Below are 18,756 nucleotides of genomic sequence, written 5' to 3'. Positions count from 1 at the left end.
ATCTTTAGATCTTTAGATACAATAATCTAAAGATCTCTTGAACTAATCATAAATCTTGCCTGGCAATGATATCTTTAAATGGGAATCCTCTCTTCCATCTGACCTTTGCTTGAATTCCCTGTGAGGGAACAGTGCTACCTATTAGGAATTTTAAAGGGCACATTTATATTTGATCCATTTTAACATACGACATGTTTCTCCCAGCTGATGATGGGACCCCTGCAAAGGAGAGCGTCCAAGTCGAGGGGGAACTGAATGCCCCTGTTGCTGCAGAGGACATCTCAGGCACTACTGTGGACACTTCCAGCTCATCATTGTAAGGCTTTCTATAAATATTGCGGTTGCACTGCTTTGCATAAAATGTAGGTCATGCTTGAATAGTGAGGTTTGTATGAAAAAGGCTATCTTCATTAAACTGAACATTAGGTGATGTAGACAAAATAGTCACTGTTTAGAGGCATAGATCTATCAGCCAAGGTCAAATATAAGGCATAATTTGAATGTTAATGCATCTTATTTGATTACACTTAGCCGTTAAGGCTGATCTTTTTTGCTATTTGTTTTTTCTAGGGAGACTGTCAGGGCGTGTGCTCTCTGCAACTGTGTGGAGCGTAGTCTACATGGCCAACGAGAGCTTCAGTGTTTTGGACACTCTTCTGATCGGCCCAGCTTGGAGCCCTCTGTTTCCACTTTGCCAGCAGCTGGAAACGATGACCTGTCTTCCATTGGATTCTCTGAATCCACCTGTCTGGCGTCTCTCTTTGATGACACAGGTATTATAAGGAAATTTAATGCACTAAATCGTTGTGATGTCATAGTAGTGTTCAGATGTTAAAGTAAGATGCATTGAAACACTGTAGTTTCTTCCCTCTTCAACTCATTTCTGCATGTTTGAGTGAAATAACATGGTTTCTAGTGATAATGATTTTTTTTTTGTCTTTTGTTAAGTCAAAATATCCATTTTATTTTTAGCATTTGCATACTACCATTCAAAAGTATGGGGTCAGTAAGATTAAAATGCTCACAAAACCTCAGTTTAAAATGCATTAAACAAAATCAAACAAAAATGCTTATAGACGTATGTACAAATATAAAGGCAAGTGTTTTACCCAATGCATACAAAATTCTAATATACATACATTGTATATTCAAGTACAAACGCAAATTGACAAGATTGTCATTGCTATCTATGTTTCTAAATGGTTATCTGTGTTTGTTGCTGGAGAAAATCTTGACAGTGCGTTTGTTCAGTTGTGTGTTTAATAGGAGTGTGAACCTACACTGGTCTCACGGTTCGTTTACGATTATCATGCCATCGATTCAGTTCAATTCGATATCTTGGTGCGTTGACGATGCTTTCCATACATGATTAGATTTTTTCTTTACAACACAACAAAAAACTGTATTGAAATCTATAATTATATGAATATTTATATATTATTTGTTATACAATTTTGTCCTTTACTGCTAGCAATCAAATACATGAAGTGTATATTTAATTGTACCTGCTTAAAGAAAACACTTTTTTGAATGTTTTAAACAATACTCAAATACATCCAAAATAGACAACATGAGCATTTATAGCAAATAAACTAATGTAAATATTATTCCGCTTGCTTTTAGGGCACAGTCAGGCGAGTTCTCAAACCCCTTATGCTTCGTCATGGTCTTAACCCGCTGAACAGAAAGGGCTGCAATTGGCTTTAAAAATGAAAGCGCCGTTCACAGATGATTGATGCGGAAAGAACAGCCGCGGTTACAGTCTATATGTGCATAATGTACGGTTATTGCGGGTAATCCGTAATAGACGCAGTGGAGAAAACTCGCACCACAGGCACGCTTGTGTCTGGATCAGCCGAGAGGAGAGGAAAAGTTAACTCACGAACACACCAGCAGATCAAATGTCCAAAGTGAAAGAGAGAGAGGCAGAGATGGAGTTTTACAGCATTTCTCCCTAGTAGTAAAATAGCGGCTCGTGCTGTATACCTTCTTCGGTGTCAGTACAAGACTGTCCAACAAACTCACAAGCAGTGATTTGTGCACAATTATCTGCTTTTTAATAAAATCCTTCGCTGTAGTGTTCTCCTGCAACATCACGTGTAGGAGATAAATGACGTCAGTACATAATAACCGGGTATGATCTATTACTGGACAGATATCGAATTGTCCACATCTCCATCACGGTGCACAGAGAATACAATTAATTTTGACACTCCTAGTGTTTAATTTATTTATTTTTGCTAAATAAAACTTTGTTTCTCAAAAAGTGACCACAACCTTTAACACAGTAGCAGGTGTTATATTTTTAATTGAAAATGAGATGAGTTTATAAACAATACTGCAACAAACAAGCTTTCATATAATTAAAAGGGTGGTCCAGAGTGTATTTTTAAGGCTTGGTTGTGTTTATGGGGTGCAAAGCAATGTGTGCTCATGCTTAATTTCTAAAAAATCACGTTATTTTTTCATATATCTTTCATTATATACAGCTACTCGGCTAACATGAAAACAAATGTCATATTTCCTAGTTCCTCTGAAAGGCCTGCCCTCAAGAGGCTCTGATTGGTCAGCTAACATAGTGTGCTTTATTTGCGGATCGGCTCCATGTCACCAGGAAGCATCTGTGCTATAACATTACAACGCATCTGGCCACGCTCCTTTGCTGCACAGGGTGTATGCTCCTAGCCTGAAGGGTTTATGACATCATTAACCTGGATGTATTTTTTGTATTCCCCAAACTTCGTTCGCTGTAGACTTTGCAAAGCTAACTCTGTAAAAGCCAATGTCTCCCTTTGCATTGAACTTTGAGCGTATTACATTCAGAGATGTTGTTTATGTTCACACAGCTACATCACACATCAACTAAAATTTAAAATATGATATCGTAGAGGACCACCCTTTTAAAAAAAGAAGTTAAGTGTATAATTGGGTAATAAAAATGATGGTTTGCATGTCATAAAGACATTTATCATTATTGCCACTGGACTTAACGCTGAGCTCTGCACTTGGTCAACATCTGTTTTTGTGTGTATTATATAGTGCAGGGGGTGTCAAACTTTATTTTAGTTACAATCTTGCTCCAAAACACACATCGTGTAGTTTTCTAATAAACCTGAAAGATGTAACTAGATGGATCATGCGTGTTTAGTTATAGTTAGCTGTAGCCCTCCAGAAGCTTAGTTTGTGAGCTATGGCTATGGTTCATGTTTGAAAGATATATACAAACTCTTAACCTTTCCCTTAAACAGGTTTTCTTATAAAACTATAACTCCAAACCCTTTTTTTCTGAATCAGGGAGCTGCTGGGTTCACCACTGGTGTGCCGTGTGGTCAGAGGGAGTGGAACAGACTGAGGGTGAGGTGCTGATAAACGTGGATAAGGCAGTCGTCTCAGGGATACAGCGGGTATGCAGAGCTTCCTTTATCAAAGCATTAAACCTCCATAAATATTGCTTTATGACAGGCAAATTAACTTTTCCATCTTTTACCTGGCTTTTGTATCTCTGCTTCAGCCATGTGATTATTGTAAACGGATGGGTGCTACCATCCGCTGCCGGGCCGAAGGCTGCTCACGGTTTTACCACTTCCCCTGCTCGGCTGCAAGTGGATCCTTCCAGTCTATGAAGCAGCTGGCGCTCCTCTGTCCAGAGCACATAGACAAGGCTGAGGAGATTGGTACGGAATTGCAGCAGAATGATATGATCAGGAAATAATGATCTTGATTGCTGAGATGAGTCTGTGTTTGTTTTGCAGCCGGAGAGGAGGCACGGTGTGCAGTGTGTGACTCTGTTGGAGACCTCTCGGGTCTGCTGTACTGTACAGGATGTGGGCAGCACTATCACGATGCCTGTCTAGAGATTAGTGCTACACCACTTCAGAGGTCAGGATGGCAGTGTCCTGAGTGCAAGGTGTGCCAGACCTGCAGGTATGTTGGAATGGATCTAGCAAATCACGTCATGATTTTATTATATTATATTATATTATATTATATTACATTATATTATATTATGTTATTATATTAGTATTTCATAATATATTATAAAATATTTCAGAGAGTGTGGTAAAATTGTATTTTCTTTAATGACATCTAGGCAACCAGGGGAGGATTCAAAGATGCTGGTTTGCGATGCTTGTGACAAGGGCTACCACACCTTCTGTCTACTGCCAGCCATGGACTCTGTTCCCCCTGATTCATGGAAGTGCAAAGTAAGTGTATACCCATGACTCATTCTAGCATGCCCTTTATCTGTCTAATATCACCATTTAAGGCAGAAATCAGACCTGTTCAGTTTATTTACATAGTTGTTCTGCTCTTTTCTCATGCCCAAACTATACAGAGAAACCAGTAGAGTTTTTCTGCCAAGGCACACTTAATAATGAAAGTTGTCATCATGTAGTTGAAACATAAATGGTTTATTTAAGTCAAATGAAATCCTGTGTAAACACTTTTAGGGGTTGATCACACAGGACACTGTTTTGCATTCTTTTTTAATATGTAAACATGCATTAGTTGGACACCTTAATTGCTGCTCTGATTGCACATACTTTGCAACTTATTCCACCTAACACAGTGTTATGAAGCGTAACAAAGCCAAAATATAAGCATACTCCACTTTACAGCTACACTGCAAGATTTCAAGTTGGCATTGTTTTTAATTTGGGTAAGAGGTCATCCTGGTTTGATCACATGCCTTCATGTGATTTGTAGGTTTATCAAATTTGAACACATCAAAATTCATGCACATGATAGATAAGTGTAGTTTAATTGGCCTATAAAGCAATACAAAATGTGTGGTTTTCTTTTTAGGGGGGTTCTTTGAGTGAACATGGCGAAATTTTCATTTGTACAGATGTTTGGCAAATAGGAAAATGTGATTTTTGTGAGTGAAATACCGGTCTGTTGTTTTGGCTGACCTCATTTGCATGTCTGTTTTAGCGGTGCCGTGTGTGTATTGACTGTGGCATGCGAGGGCTGAAGCTTCCTGGCTCTGAACAGTGGTTTGAGAGCTACACAGTATGTGAAGGTTGTCAGCGCAGGCGCACCTCTGTCTGTGGCGTGTGCAGTAAAGCCACGGAGCCCTCGGTGTTCCTTCAACATCACTGTGCCATCTGCCACAGGTTAGTTTGTGAACCTCCTGCCATGAAGAACTGGCAAAAAGAGCTGTTACATGTCTAGAGCAGAGGGGTTGGTGCTGTGTGAAAACGCTGTTTTCTAAAACGGACCTTTCCTTTTTAAATTCAGTAATGTGAAGTTATATTTGCTATAAAGTAACAAACAAACTCACCTTCATTCGTCTCTGTGCATATATTTACTTGCATTTGATGTCTTTCGCAGATGGGTACACAGTGATTGTGCCTCGCTGTCAGGGCCTCCTGAGGAGAAATGCATCTGTGTGCTCTGCAAAGAAATCCCAGATGAGGTTCCAGTCGAGGCTGAAGTGCCATCCATGCAAGTAGATGAGAAAGCTGATTTGGAGGTGCCAGTAGAATTGGGTAAGCTTTATTATTATTATTATTATTATTATTATTATTATTATTGTTTATTTATTTATTTTTATGTGTCTTAGAAGGATCTCGTTGTTTTCTCATAGGACTTACAGTCATACATAATACAAGTCTACAATAATGACACAATTTTTATTTTAAATTAGGTCCAACGTTTATTTCTTTTAATACTTTTATAATTTTTATCACATTAACCTTAAGAAGGTATTCTAAAATGCTATTTCTGTGCTCAAGAAACATTGTTTTCCCTTTTTATTGTTAATATTAAAAGCGTTTTCAAACTGGTGATTAGATTTCTTTAAATAGAACATTCAAAAGAAAGAAAATCCATCTAATGTCACTATTGTTTAATATAATAATAATAATAATAATTATTATTATTGTTATTATTATTAGAAAGTACTTGTCTGTTTGAGTGATTTGAATCTGAATACAGATTTAAATGACAAATCTGCCCTGTTTACTGCTTTATATAAGAATTTAAAATGCTTCATTTCATATGGTTCCAAATAATACATTGCAGTGTTCTTTGTATAGTTATGTGTGCTTGGCATCATGTACAAGTTGATGATGCTCAGATCAAGTTTCTGTTCTCTGTGCACTGGGGTATTATTGACTGTTATTAGATGTGTATATTGAGCTGTTGTCTCATTTTAGGGACAGAGCTTGAGGTGGTTGAAATGGCAGAAGTGAAAGAAAGCATTATGGAGGAAGAACTACGGCCAGAGGGTGCAGAGGGCTCTACAGAGGCTAATGTGCACACTGAGGTCTCTACAGAGCAGCAGCCCCTTTTAGCTACTGTTTCAGGTAAATTTCCAGTCCATCTCATTAGTTGAAGGTCATTTTGCTTTAAGGAGCCTAAGGTGCTGCATGAGGTTTAGTTCAACCCCAGTCGTTTGTTCTGTTAATCCTTTCAAAACATTTATAAAGAGATTGAAAATAAAACTATCTTCATATAAATTAAGTAGTTTATTTTAATCTTAGAAATAGATTCACTTTGTGATGAATTTAGTATTTAAGCTGTTGTTCACACATAAATGTTAATTCGTAAACAATGTTTACAGCATTCATATTTAGAAATTAAAGCTCAGGCATGCACACTTGATGCACAAAAACCCATGAGGTTCATGCTTAAGAAATGAAATGTATACTGAAACGGTGAAAAACAGAAGGTGTCCCATTTGGTGAATAAAGTTTTTTTTGTCAAGTTGACAGTCATGCAAGCTGTTTTTGAGGGTCTTTGAGTATTACTTTCTTGTTTGTAGATGTTGATGCAAAGCAAAAAGAAGAGGAGAAAACCGGTGAAACGGTGGTTACAGAGGCTGTTAAGCAGAAACAAGAGGACACTCAGGACCCTCCTATAAAGGATAGCCCAGACAGCCCTGACCCTGACACTAAAGAAGAGGCTCAATCTGATGTAGCTGAGACTAATATAGAAAGGCAGGAGAAATCAAAAGAAAAGCCTTCTGAAACAGAGACAGAGTTGGATGGTACTGTTAAGTCCACAGAAACAAAACCTCCATCAAGCCCATGTTCTCAGTTATCTCAAATCACACTCCCTGTTGCAGAAGAAGAGGAGCCAGTTGCTATGGACTTGGAGGAGATGGGTTCCCAAGAGGAGACGATAAACAGGACTCCTCCTTCCCCTGCTCCTCACACAGAAATGCCCACTGCATCTGACACAGATGATAGAATGGGCCAGTCTGAGGATGAAGAAGAGGAGGATGAGCAAGGTGTGGAGGAATCCTTAGATGATTCGCTTCTCAAAGACGAGAGTCAGTGTGAAGATGATCAGGCCAGGAAAGAGTTGCAGGACGATATGAAGCCGGAGCTGGTCCTTGATGAGACCTCAAACCTTAGCCACGGTGACGAGAGCAGTAGTGGTTTTCTTGGCTCGCCGGCTGAGGCAGACTCTCAGATGCTGTCCATGGAGCTTAGCCTGGTGCCAGCCGGCAGGACCCGATCAGATTCGCTGCTCACCGAAACTGAGGACTCATTGCCTTTTGATCCACTGAAGCCCGATGGTGAGAAAGTGAAGCGCAGGGGTTCTCCAGGACGATCACGAATGAAACAGGTGAATTTCACATAACAAAGTTGATGGGTTTTAAATTACTCCAGCGAAGTATGTTTGATGCACATACATTTCTTATGACGTTTCAGGGCCGAGGCAGTGGGTTCCCAGGAAAACGGCGGCCACGTGGTGGTGGCAGTGGTGGTGGTGGTGGAAGAGGGCGTGGACGGTCACGTCTCAAAGCAATGGCCTCTTGTATTGATGCCTTTCTAGTGAGTTTATCATTAAGTGCACTTCCAAGCTCTTGCTTTACTAGCATTTTTAATTGTATTTCATATAGAATTGCTCTTAAAAGTTTTTGTTGCAAAATAAGTATAATAAGTATAATAAGTATAATTATATAATTTTAAGTATAATAATTATTACTGTAAGATTATTTTGTGATTAGCAAACTAATTTAATTAAATGAATTAGCATTTATTCAAATAAATAAAATATAATTATTAGCACATTAATTCATTTGAAATATTTGCCAGGAACACTTGTATTCTAACTTTATTGTATCCGTGTTGTTTAACTTAAAACTACATAAAATGAAAAATATAAAATAAGACTTACTCATCAAACATTAACATTCATGGTTTGAGACTAGCTCTCAACAGCGATGACATTTTTCATTTACAGCAATACCAACACTGCATCCTATTTTCATTAAACAGCCTTTACCTCTTATAAAAATAAACCAAGTTTTGCAGATTTAATATTAAAACATCTGTAATATTTACAGCTAAGCATGACTGCAGACACTGGAATTAGCAAAGAAGAAGATGAGGAGGAAGATGACACCATGCAAAATACTGTGGTACTTTTCTCCAACACTGATAAGTTTGTCCTGCAGCAGGTATGAATTTCGTTGCTCTTTACCTTTGCTTCCCTATAAAGTGCAATATCACAAATGATAACGATCTGATTCGTCTTGTGTTTGTGTATACAACAGGACATGTGTGTAGTTTGTGGTAGTTTTGGACAAGGTGTGGAGGGCCAGCTCCTAGCATGTGCTCAGTGTGCACAGTGTTATCATCCATACTGTGTGAACAGCAAGGTAAGTTATTTTCTTTATTTATTTTTACATTCTGCACGATAACCCCCGTTTTACACAGTCTCTCGTTATCTGTTTGTTTGATTATATCTATAGATCACCAAGATGATGTTGAGAAAAGGCTGGCGTTGTCTTGAGTGCATTGTGTGTGAGGTGTGTGGGAAGGCTTCAGATCCTTCTCGGTTGCTGCTTTGTGACGACTGTGATGTCAGCTATCACACTTACTGCTTGGACCCACCCTTACAGACGGTCCCCAAGGGAGGCTGGAAATGCAAATGGTTTGTCATTGCTGCTATACCTATGCATATGTTTTGTTTAATATATGTCTATCAGTTGGGATTTCAAAGGGAAAATGTGATAATTGAGCTATTGATCCACCGCCCCATCAGGTGTGTATGCTGTATGCAGTGTGGTGCCAGCTCCCCTGGGTTTCACTGTGAGTGGCAAAATAACTACAATCACTGCGGCCCCTGCGCCAGCCTGGTAACATGTCCTGTGTGTCATGAGAACTTCATGGAGGAGGAGTTGCTTCTGCAGTGTCAGCACTGTGACAGGTCAGTAACGGCAATATTTTATTGAACTTGTTGTTACTAAAACAATAGTGAGAGAACAAAATTAAATTTTCTCCTAAAATAATAAGCAGCACAACTGTTTTTGACATTAATAATAAGAAGTGTTTTTATTATATAATAAGCTTGATGACAAAGAACTAGTAATGACTCTAGAAATCAATGTTTTATTTGCAAATGATTTATGCCTTATAACCAGTGGAAAAATTAGCTACTGAAAACTGTAGTTGTTGAAAATGTAGCAATTTTTGTAATAGTCCATTTTAGAGTGTATTGGAGTAAATGTTTTAAACTTATATTTCACAACATTGCTGCTCTCTGTATTTTAATTTAAAAACAACACTATTGGTGAGTATTGAGAATTAAGGTTTTGATTCTTTGCTTTCATAGATGGGTTCATGCTGTATGTGAGAGTCTTTACACTGAGGATGAGGTTGAACAAGCATCTGATGAAGGCTTTGCCTGTACAGCCTGCACTCCATATGTCCCCAGGCCTGTTGGTAAGTATTTAATTTTGATTGCAATCCACATGAAAGTAGGCATGGGCTGGTATAAGATTCTAACAATATGAAAACCATGGATAAAAATATCATAGTTTCACGATATTGTGATTACTGCTCTAATATATATTCTTTTTAAATGTCTGGGTAAAGAAAACAACAGCTTTTTTTCGTTTTGAACACAATGGCTGCATCAGAAATCGCATACTTCCATACTATATGGTACGCTAAAAACAGTATGCGAGCTGAGTAGTATGTCCGAATTCATAGAATTCGTAAAACAGTATGCGAGAAGTACCTGGATGACCTACTACTTCCAGCGAGATTCTAAAGTGCGCATTCGATTGACGCTATGCTGTCCTGAGATGCTCCACGAAAGAATTCATGAATGGGAGTGAAGTGGGTGTGTCACGTGATGATGACAAAATGGCATCCGTAGTATGTCCAAACTCTCTTCCTACTACTCCCGTACTTTTCTATCGGTCGAGTAAATTTAAATTCAAATGCAGTTCCTTAGTAGTAGGTGATTTCAAACGCAGCCAATATACTTTATTTTGAGAAACATTTCAAATGTTTTGGAGCAGTAAACATTTCAGGCTAAATGATTAAAGTGAATCATTGACTTCTGCTGTCTTCATTAGTTTAAAAAACACAGATTTCTTCACAATTTAAAATGGCATCGTCAGATATCTTTTCTGCTGTAGATTCTGTTTTCCTACCCCCCCCAAAAAAAACGTGAATAAAAAAAAAAATCTTACACATACATAAGGAAACATATAACATTTTTTTTTAATCTATTTTAAAACCTTGGCTTTTCCAAACCGCGGTATACCTTGAAAACAGTTATCGTCCCATGCCTAGTTAAAGGTGCTAGTTTTTAAATCTATTTCATTTCGTAAATACCTTTTATTCTTTCTCTCAAAGTGGAGTCTCCTATGATGTCTGCCTTCAAAATAAAAGAACCAGGTATGTGTATATTTGGTAATTTGTTGTCAGGCTTTGATCTGTCAGCTATTTTAAGATCACTTTATTTTGATTGCTGTATCCCCTTGTTCAGAGCCACAGTTTTATCGTCTGGAGGGTGTCTGGCTAACAGAGACTGGCATGTCTTTGTTGCGAAGCATCTCCATGTCACCGCTTCATAAGCGCAGACAGCGCCGCTCAAGACTGGGCACTATGTCTATTGATGAGCTAAAAGAGGGCGATGCAGATGGTGATGAAGGAAAAGGTGAGTTTACTGCCAATTATGTTTATACTGTATGTTAAGCAGTTATTTATATTCTTATCTCTGGTCTGTATTCTGAAAGGTTGCATTACTTTATAAGCATGGTGACTCATTATGATTGTAAATGCAAATTATAAAAGCTGAAATTGTAATAGGAGGTGCAGAAGCAATGGAATGTGAGCCCAAGTCTGAAGCCCCTGGGAGCCCAGACAGGGATGGAGGAGCGGACCGAGAAACTGGGCCAGATGGAGGTATAGAGGGCATGGCTGACTGTGAAACTCTCAAAGGAGGAGTAGAGGAGACCGATGACGGGAAGAAGAGAAAGCGTAAACCATACAGACCAGGTCACTGTGCTGCTTTATTTTTCAAAAGCTGTATCGTTGTTTTTATACTGCGAAACCTTGATTGGTAATCAGGAAATTTTTCTCTTGTAGGGATTGGAGGGTTCATGGTCCGACAAAGAAAGTGTCACACACGAATGAGGAGGAGTCTCTCTGCCTCTGGTGAGGGCGTTCCTGAAGGTCAAGCAGCTGAAACAAAACTTGAGGAAGGCAAGTGAAGCAAAATATGAGGTTGCACTGCTTCAGCAAACACTAGGACCTAGTGTCTGTTGGTTATTGAATTTCTTGAATCAGTGTGTTACCGCTGTCATCACAAAATAATCTGCTTTTGATAAGTCTTGGAATGCTTTGAGCATTCTGGTGAAAATTTTCAAGAAAAAAGGTTGCAATCTGACATGCTCACAAAGTGCCAATGTTCCTGCAAACATCATTAAAATAAATTTATGTGGGTTCAACTTCCCTAACTGCCTAGGGCTGTCAGTCTTGATTTACTTTAATAAAAATATCTTTAATTATTTTAATGAAATATACTATGTCTTGTAGCAAAACAGTGAACAAGAAATATGAACATTGAACTCAGTACAGATATGCAAAAATAATTTTATGGACGTAGTCTGGCATGTTACAGACATTCTCAGAATTATATATTTGATTGCCTTTTCATTTGAGAACATGGTTTCATATTAAAGAAAGTTGAAAATAGTTGATTAGGTTTCCATGGGTCATGGATTTTCTGGAATATCAGAATTTTATTTTAAAAGGTCTAGACATTGAATTTTTTCCCCCAAGTCATGGAATATCAGGGACTTTAATCTGCCACTCTAAGTTTCTTTTCATACGGTACAATTTTTAAAATCACATTGCTTCAGACGTTTTGCGTATTATGATTAGGCTATTTTTCAATGCCATTTTATTTCTCCACACATTAGCTGGAAGTCACCCAGCTGTACCTGTTAATTTAGGCAAGCAAGCCAGGAAAATGTCAAGAGCTTTGGCTACAAAATGACCACTTCAAAGACTGGGGGGTTAGACTGATTGCTTTTTCTATTATCGCAGGTAAATTATGCTCATATAATCGCTGTTAAGTCCATGAAAAAGGATATTGAAGTTCAAACTATTTTAATTTTCTGCAAGGCACAACAGTGTTGTTTTCTTCTGTTCATTATAGGTCATGGAAATTGGGCTTTTTAGTCAGTAAAATAAGGGAAAAGTCATGCAATCTGATGTTTGGCTAAGAGTGAGATCCCCAAGTTCGACTTTACATTTAATTTTATTACATATTACATTACAAATATTACATTACCTAAGATTTTTTTTTGTATAATTATTGCGACACAAAATGCAATCTTTGTCTTTGTCTTTGGGACAGTATAAATTGCCTTTCTGTGTCCTGAAAAATAAATGTTTGAAATGTACAATGTTATCCTCAACCTTGTCATGAAATCTTTATAATGTTGACCTTTTTTCTTTTAGGACCTCATCCTGACATACCTCTCGATGTCCCAGAGGCAAAGACAGCAGAAGGAGATGGTGAGCAAGCCAAGAAGCGCAGGGGCAGAAAGAAGAGCAAATTAGAGGACATGTTTCCCACATACCTACAAGAGGCTTTTTTTGGCAAGACATTACTTGATCAGAGTAAAAGAGCTTTTCTGGCTCCTCCAACACCAAGACATACGCAAGGTTTACTAAGACCTCCACTCCCTGGGCTTGGGGCCAGAAATGCAGCCTCCGAATCAGGTAAGACTATACAGCTGTTAAACAGTAACACTAACAAAGTTAGATATGCCATTGAAGTAAATGTTTAAATTTTATTCTTGCAGTTGAGGCCACAGTCAGGCCGAGTGGTCTGCCCATGGAACTAAAGCAAGAAGGGGAGGGATCCAAGCCTACAGGAGATGGAGCAGGTAGGATTTTCAAAACTAGGTAGCTTAATAATTTTAGCAATGAATGTTATAAGAATATAATATTTACCTTGCATAAAATGTGTAGTAGTAGGTTCAGGAGCAACTGGGCAACTTTTCAACAAAGATCAGAGCTCGGGAGCTGCACATGGGTCTGACATGTTGAAAAATAAAGGTAAATGATTTTTTTAAAATAAAAAGTGGGCTACCTGACGGTTGGTTACATTACTCAAAAGTTCATCCTTTCACCCACCAGATCTCCCTCAGGGACTAGAAAGACAGGACTCTGAGCAGTTCTTTCGGAAAGTACTTGGACCCACTGAGGGAAGCTCAGTTAGTGGGCAGCTGCAGCCTAGCATTAAGCCTGTTCAGGAAGGTGATCCAAATCAAAGTAGTTGCCCTCAAAGAAACCTCCTTCCAGGTATGAGTAGAATTTGGGATGTAATTTCTTTTGTATGTAATCTACTTAATTTTTACTCACTCAGATTTGTTATACATTAAAAAAAAAAAACATGATTTAACCACAGGTGCTTCCTTATCTGGCACACTCCCCTCAACTGGTATGATGGACTCTTTTTCAGGTCTCTCTCAGTCCCCCTTTTTTGACCTAAGGTAAGCTGAGGTTTTACTATCTTCACCCTTTTGTCCCCTTATGAATTTCTCTCTCCTTCTGTCTGTTTATCTACATATGTGTGTGCATAATATGTGTATGCATGTATATGTATTTTGTTTATTTGTCTTATCTTAAGGGATCGAGGTGGTCTTTTCAGTCCAGACCAGGATGAGGAAAGCCCATGGGCAACACCATCTACTCCAGCCACCCCTTCCACTCCTCCAACTCCTACTGAACAAGAAGGTGATGGGCTCTCCTACAATCAACGCAGTCTGCAGCGTTGGGAGAAGGATGAGGAATTAGGAAATCTATCAACCATCTCTCCTGTACTTTATGCTAACATGAACTTCCCCAGTCTCAAACAGGACTACCCTGGTTAGTATTAAACTGGCTTTGGAATCTTGAAGTGTTTGTACGTCTACTTGTACATGTCAACATCTAGAATGCTTACATGGTTATCGTATTGCTTATTATTTCCCTTTTTTCATAGACTGGGCAAGTCGCTGCAAACAAATAATGAAGATTTGGAGAAAGGTATCAGCCGCAGACAAGGTTCCTTATCTGGTAGGTACTAGTCTGAGCCTAAAGTGTAACATTCAGAGTGATTGGCTTGTTCTTTAACAGTTTTGTTGTTTGCTATTTATTCCTTATCTATTTAGCAAAAGGCCAAAGATAATAGGGCTGCTCAGAGAATAAACAAGGCACAGAAGGTAATTGTCATTTTCTTCAAATTAACTCTAATCGTTTAATGTTACTTTGTAAATAAAATCATTTTCTTTGTTCTTCTCAATAGCAGGCAGAGAGTCAAGTATGTCGGCCTATCAAAACTGAACCTGGCCGTATTAAAGGGGAGCGCCCTAATCTGCACCTCCAGATTCCTCCACCCTCAGGCTCTGTATCTACTTCCTCCCAGCCAAGCTCTGCTGAGAGTTCTTATACCCTTGCACCAGACTCTGCATCTTCAGCCTTTTTTCCTGATGGACCTCTTAAAACTCCTTGCTCAGCTGATTTGCAAGCCGATCCATTTTCTAAACTTTCCAGTCAGTCTCCGCACCTTCAGTCTCAGCCATCCACACCATACTCACAGCCTTCTTCCAGCCCCTTGCCGGCCTCTTCCTCAGGACATTGTATGCCTGGCCCACAGGGTGCTACTCAGGGACGGCCAGCCAGTTTCGGCTCCCTTGAAATGCAACCAGGGGCTCCTCGTAGGGCCCAACAGGTTGACCCATTTTTTAGACCACAACAACAGATTCCTAAACCTCAGGAGGCCTTGGGTCCACCTGAGAGTCCTCGACCTAGACCTGGTGGGCCTGGAGATGCACAGATGTTCTCACCACCTCATATGACCCATTGTGGTGACCTCTACCGTGGCCAGCATGGAGCTGGCCGACAAGATCATGCTTCTTCTCCATCACCGTCTGCGATAGCATCTTCACCTGCTGGAGTGGGCCCTAGTAGAGCAGATATTAATGCCCCATCTCCCCGTTCTTCTTTTGGCAGGCAAGACCTAAACACCGGTTCTCCTGCAAGTTTAGACTCTGGAGATGGATTATTCAAAGCTCCCATGACACCTCGTATGCATCAAGGGGATGCAGGTGGCTTGTCTGTTTCACACCAATCAGGTGCTTCTCCTAATCATCCTCCTGAGAGTTACCGCCAATCTCCCTCTACGTTCTCTGACCCCTATGCCCAGCCTCCCCTCACACCAAGACCTCAGTCGGGTGATGGCTCCTCTCCACTACCCCAAAGGCTTCCTGCAGCTCAGCAAGAAAATTATTCGAGATTGCCCTCCAGCCCTCAATCCCAAGGCAGTTCTCAGTCACCACTCACACCAGGAGCCATTTCCAATGATGTCCTCTCTGTGCAGTCACCAGCCACTCCACGTTTCCAGTCTCCTGACCCTTACTCCCGCCCACCTTCACGACCTCAGTCCAGAGATCCCTTTGCCTCATTGCATAAACCCCCTCGTCCATCTTCTGTAGCACCAGAAGGTAACTCACCCTTTAGAGGCTCACCTCATCCTGGCCAGCAACCACCCTGCTCACCCTCAGTAGTAGATCCACTATCTGGAAAACCCCCTGCTTTCAGCTGCAGTCCTGGTGTAGGGATTCAAATGGGCCCACAACAAATAGTTGGCCAACAGCATATGACTCCTCCGCAAGCTCAGGTTCACCTCCAGCAGCCACAGTCCCAGACTCAACAAGTGGGTGCTGATTTTAACTCCAGAATAGCACTTCCACCTGGAAACCAAGATACAGCTGTGCGGCCATCAGATGGTCCACATTTACCTAACATACCAGGGATGCAGGATATGTCGGACATGTCAGCTGCACAGGATCCAGCTCTCATGAGCCTTAGTCCATCGGAGTTAGAAAAGCACAGACAGGTGAAATAGACACCAAGTATATAGAATACATACACAGTTTTGTGTACAATGAGGCAGATTTTAACATTACTGTTTGTTTTCTATACAACAGAGGCAGCGATTAAGAGAGTTTTTAATAAGACAGAAAATGCAGAGAAACTCACTTCGTCAAGAGAAGGAAGCACCTGTAGTGAGTAATCCTGCTCAAAGTTGGCAAGATGGGGAAATGCCTGCCTTTCAGCAAGATAAAAGTCAGCGAGCACCCCCTCCTTACCCTCAGGTATTATTATTGATTTAATATATCGAATGGAATGTGACAGATCTGTTATACATGTGCAATATGATTGGGAAGATGGGCTTGCTTGTAGGAGCAATTTGGTTTTTCAGTATGACGCTAATTAAATATTGCCAAAAATATGAAAAGTAACAAATTTACATGTACTTTATTTGTACTTAAAACTGGCTTTTAATTTTTGAGTTTTTTTTTCATAAAAAATAATGTTTCAATCATTTCGTTAAATTCTGATTGTTGGCATGACGTCACCTTTTGTCCATCAGGACAGAGCTGCTGTTACGCAGGCAGCCCTTGCCAGCAGGATGCCTCTTCCAATGGGTATGATGGATGAAAAGCTTTGCCGCCCACCTCCTCCTGGGACACCAGCAACTATGGATCCCAGTGCATTAAGGTACAAAGCAGAAATCCTACTGGTTGAGATTATTCTGTGGTTTTACGTAGTCCTCACACATTACTTTCACAAAAAAATTTTGTAACCTACTACTTTTTTTTTTAAAGGCAAACTGGGCCAGTTTCTCAGGGGATGTATCCTCGTCCACAATTTCCTGCACAGTGGCAAAACCAAGGAGCTCCACGGAGATTTCCACAACCATCTATGATTGAAGCCGTTCCCAGGCAGCACCTTACTACTCCCATCAACAATCCTCTCAACATGCAGAATATGCCCAATCCTTTGACCACAGTTCCAGGCAGTGGAGCAGAGGCAGTACAAAGCCATGTTTCAGGAGCTCCACCTCAGTTTATTGAGTTGAGGCATAATTCCCAGAGGATGCCACCGGGTCCTCAGTTTATGCAAAGGGCACCTATACCCAGAGCTCGCATGTATCTTCCACAGCAGGAAATTAATGCTGCTTTTGCACAGCAGAATTTAACCCCATCCCTTGATGCTTCAGCAGTAGGAATGCGTGATCCCAGACTTGGGTTACAGCAGGGTGGCATGGACCTATTGGTGCAACAACAAAGCAATGCACCTCCTCCTCAGTCTCAACTACAGCCACAGCAGGTGCCAACTACTACTCCCAAAACACAAATTTCTCACACTACTCAACAACTTCCTCAAACTAGTTCAATAGGCAGTCAGCAGACTGTTGTGAATCCAGTTGACCTACCTGAGTCTGACCTAGTGGATGCCTTTGCTCCCAAAGGACTGGGTGATCCGGTGGCAGAAACTGGAGTAGAGGATGATGATCTTGCTCTTGACCTTGATCCTGATAAAGGTGATGATGATTTGGGAAACCTTGACAATCTTGAGGCCAATGATCCTCATTTGGACGATCTGCTCAATAGCGATGAATTTGATTTGCTTGCATACACTGACCCTGAGCTTGATCAAGGTGATCCCAAAGATGTTTTCTCTGACCAGTTGCGACTTGTGGAAGCAGAGGTGGAAGGTCCAGTGTCTTCTGCTAATGTTGAAGTCAAGGTTGAAGTGAAACCAAAAGTTGAAATCGCTTCCCAGGATACACGCACAACTGCCACTCAACCACCTTTAAAGACTGAGAATTCATCTACTGTCAATACACCAAAGTTAGAGTCCTCTGATGCCATTAGGTTGTCTTCTGTAAAACTTGAAGACAAAGGATTGGTTGAACAACCACAGTCAGGACAAGCTTCTGTTAAAGATGACATCAGTGAAACGGTGTCAGTTTTGCTCAGTGGAACAAAAGCCTCTAATCAACCAGAAACCCCAACTGCTAATTTGAACACAGTCCGTTTAGGGGGTATACCTTTTCCTCTTCCCAGCCAAGCTGATACACTGTCTTTTCCACCAACTGCACCCCATCCAGACCTGGGCAGCGACCCACTTGGATTGCCAGATTCTGGCCACCACTCTACAGCAGATGATCTTGACAAAGTTGAAAGCTCACTGGAAGCAAGTGAACTGCCGTTGCTTATTCAAGATCTTTTAGAGCATGAAAAGAAGGAGCTACAGAAACAGCAGCAGTTAAGTGCTCTACAAGGCGGGATTGGAAGTCAAATTCACAGCATTCAGAATCAACAACAGCCCTCTCAGACTACTAATCAAATTATGATGCCACAGCACCATCATCCATCCCAGGGCATAGTGCCTCAAGCAGGTATGGTGCCCAGGCCACCTCACATGTTCCCACAGCAGCAGCAAAGGCTGATTACTGCTGCAATGCCTTCACCTCCCCATGCGGCAATGGGACAGCAGCCAGGCATTTTAAGGGGTGGCCAGCCTGGTAGACTTCATCCTGGTCTTGCTCCACAGCAGCAGACAACACAACCTCCACATATTGTTAAACAGCAGAACTTTTTCCCAGATAAAGGTTTGTTTGAGTTTCATCAACTTGCTGTGTATTTTTGGTTTT

The 18,756-nt window shown here is 40.4% G+C and overlaps 1 protein-coding gene across 4 annotated transcripts in view; it reads left to right on the top strand.

The window, feature by feature from the left end:
• The window catches only part of kmt2d (lysine (K)-specific methyltransferase 2D), a 40,528-nt gene that overhangs the window by 7,126 nt on the left and 14,646 nt on the right, over positions 1-18,756 (top strand). For 2 of the 4 annotated variants that reach the window (XM_056448963.1, XM_056448964.1), the window contains exons 3-34: positions 205-316; positions 571-773; positions 3,295-3,404; positions 3,512-3,674; positions 3,753-3,924; positions 4,091-4,205; positions 4,936-5,117; positions 5,335-5,492; positions 6,162-6,311; positions 6,770-7,578; positions 7,665-7,787; positions 8,303-8,416; positions 8,513-8,617; positions 8,711-8,892; positions 9,004-9,168; positions 9,574-9,683; positions 10,608-10,649; positions 10,741-10,911; positions 11,064-11,252; positions 11,343-11,459; positions 12,723-12,986; positions 13,070-13,153; positions 13,239-13,325; positions 13,407-13,571; positions 13,678-13,762; positions 13,900-14,138; positions 14,254-14,327; positions 14,423-14,473; positions 14,557-16,149; positions 16,241-16,408; positions 16,687-16,814; positions 16,922-18,714. In XM_056448963.1, coding sequence (XP_056304938.1) covers positions 205-316; positions 571-773; positions 3,295-3,404; positions 3,512-3,674; positions 3,753-3,924; positions 4,091-4,205; positions 4,936-5,117; positions 5,335-5,492; positions 6,162-6,311; positions 6,770-7,578; positions 7,665-7,787; positions 8,303-8,416; positions 8,513-8,617; positions 8,711-8,892; positions 9,004-9,168; positions 9,574-9,683; positions 10,608-10,649; positions 10,741-10,911; positions 11,064-11,252; positions 11,343-11,459; positions 12,723-12,986; positions 13,070-13,153; positions 13,239-13,325; positions 13,407-13,571; positions 13,678-13,762; positions 13,900-14,138; positions 14,254-14,327; positions 14,423-14,473; positions 14,557-16,149; positions 16,241-16,408; positions 16,687-16,814; positions 16,922-18,714 — 8,223 coding nt within the window. The remainder of the gene's footprint in view (positions 1-204; positions 317-570; positions 774-3,294; positions 3,405-3,511; positions 3,675-3,752; positions 3,925-4,090; positions 4,206-4,935; positions 5,118-5,334; positions 5,493-6,161; positions 6,312-6,769; positions 7,579-7,664; positions 7,788-8,302; positions 8,417-8,512; positions 8,618-8,710; positions 8,893-9,003; positions 9,169-9,573; positions 9,684-10,607; positions 10,650-10,740; positions 10,912-11,063; positions 11,253-11,342; positions 11,460-12,722; positions 12,987-13,069; positions 13,154-13,238; positions 13,326-13,406; positions 13,572-13,677; positions 13,763-13,899; positions 14,139-14,253; positions 14,328-14,422; positions 14,474-14,556; positions 16,150-16,240; positions 16,409-16,686; positions 16,815-16,921; positions 18,715-18,756) is intronic. The other 2 variants (XM_056448965.1, XM_056448966.1) reach the window with 2 other exon arrangements.

The sequence above is a fragment of the Danio aesculapii genome, chromosome 23, assembly GCF_903798145.1.
Source record: "Danio aesculapii chromosome 23, fDanAes4.1, whole genome shotgun sequence".
In the NCBI taxonomy this organism is placed as follows: Eukaryota; Metazoa; Chordata; class Actinopteri; order Cypriniformes; family Danionidae; genus Danio; species Danio aesculapii.
The sequence above is the reverse complement of the archived record's forward strand: the minus strand, read 5'-3'. Positions and strand labels throughout refer to the sequence as shown.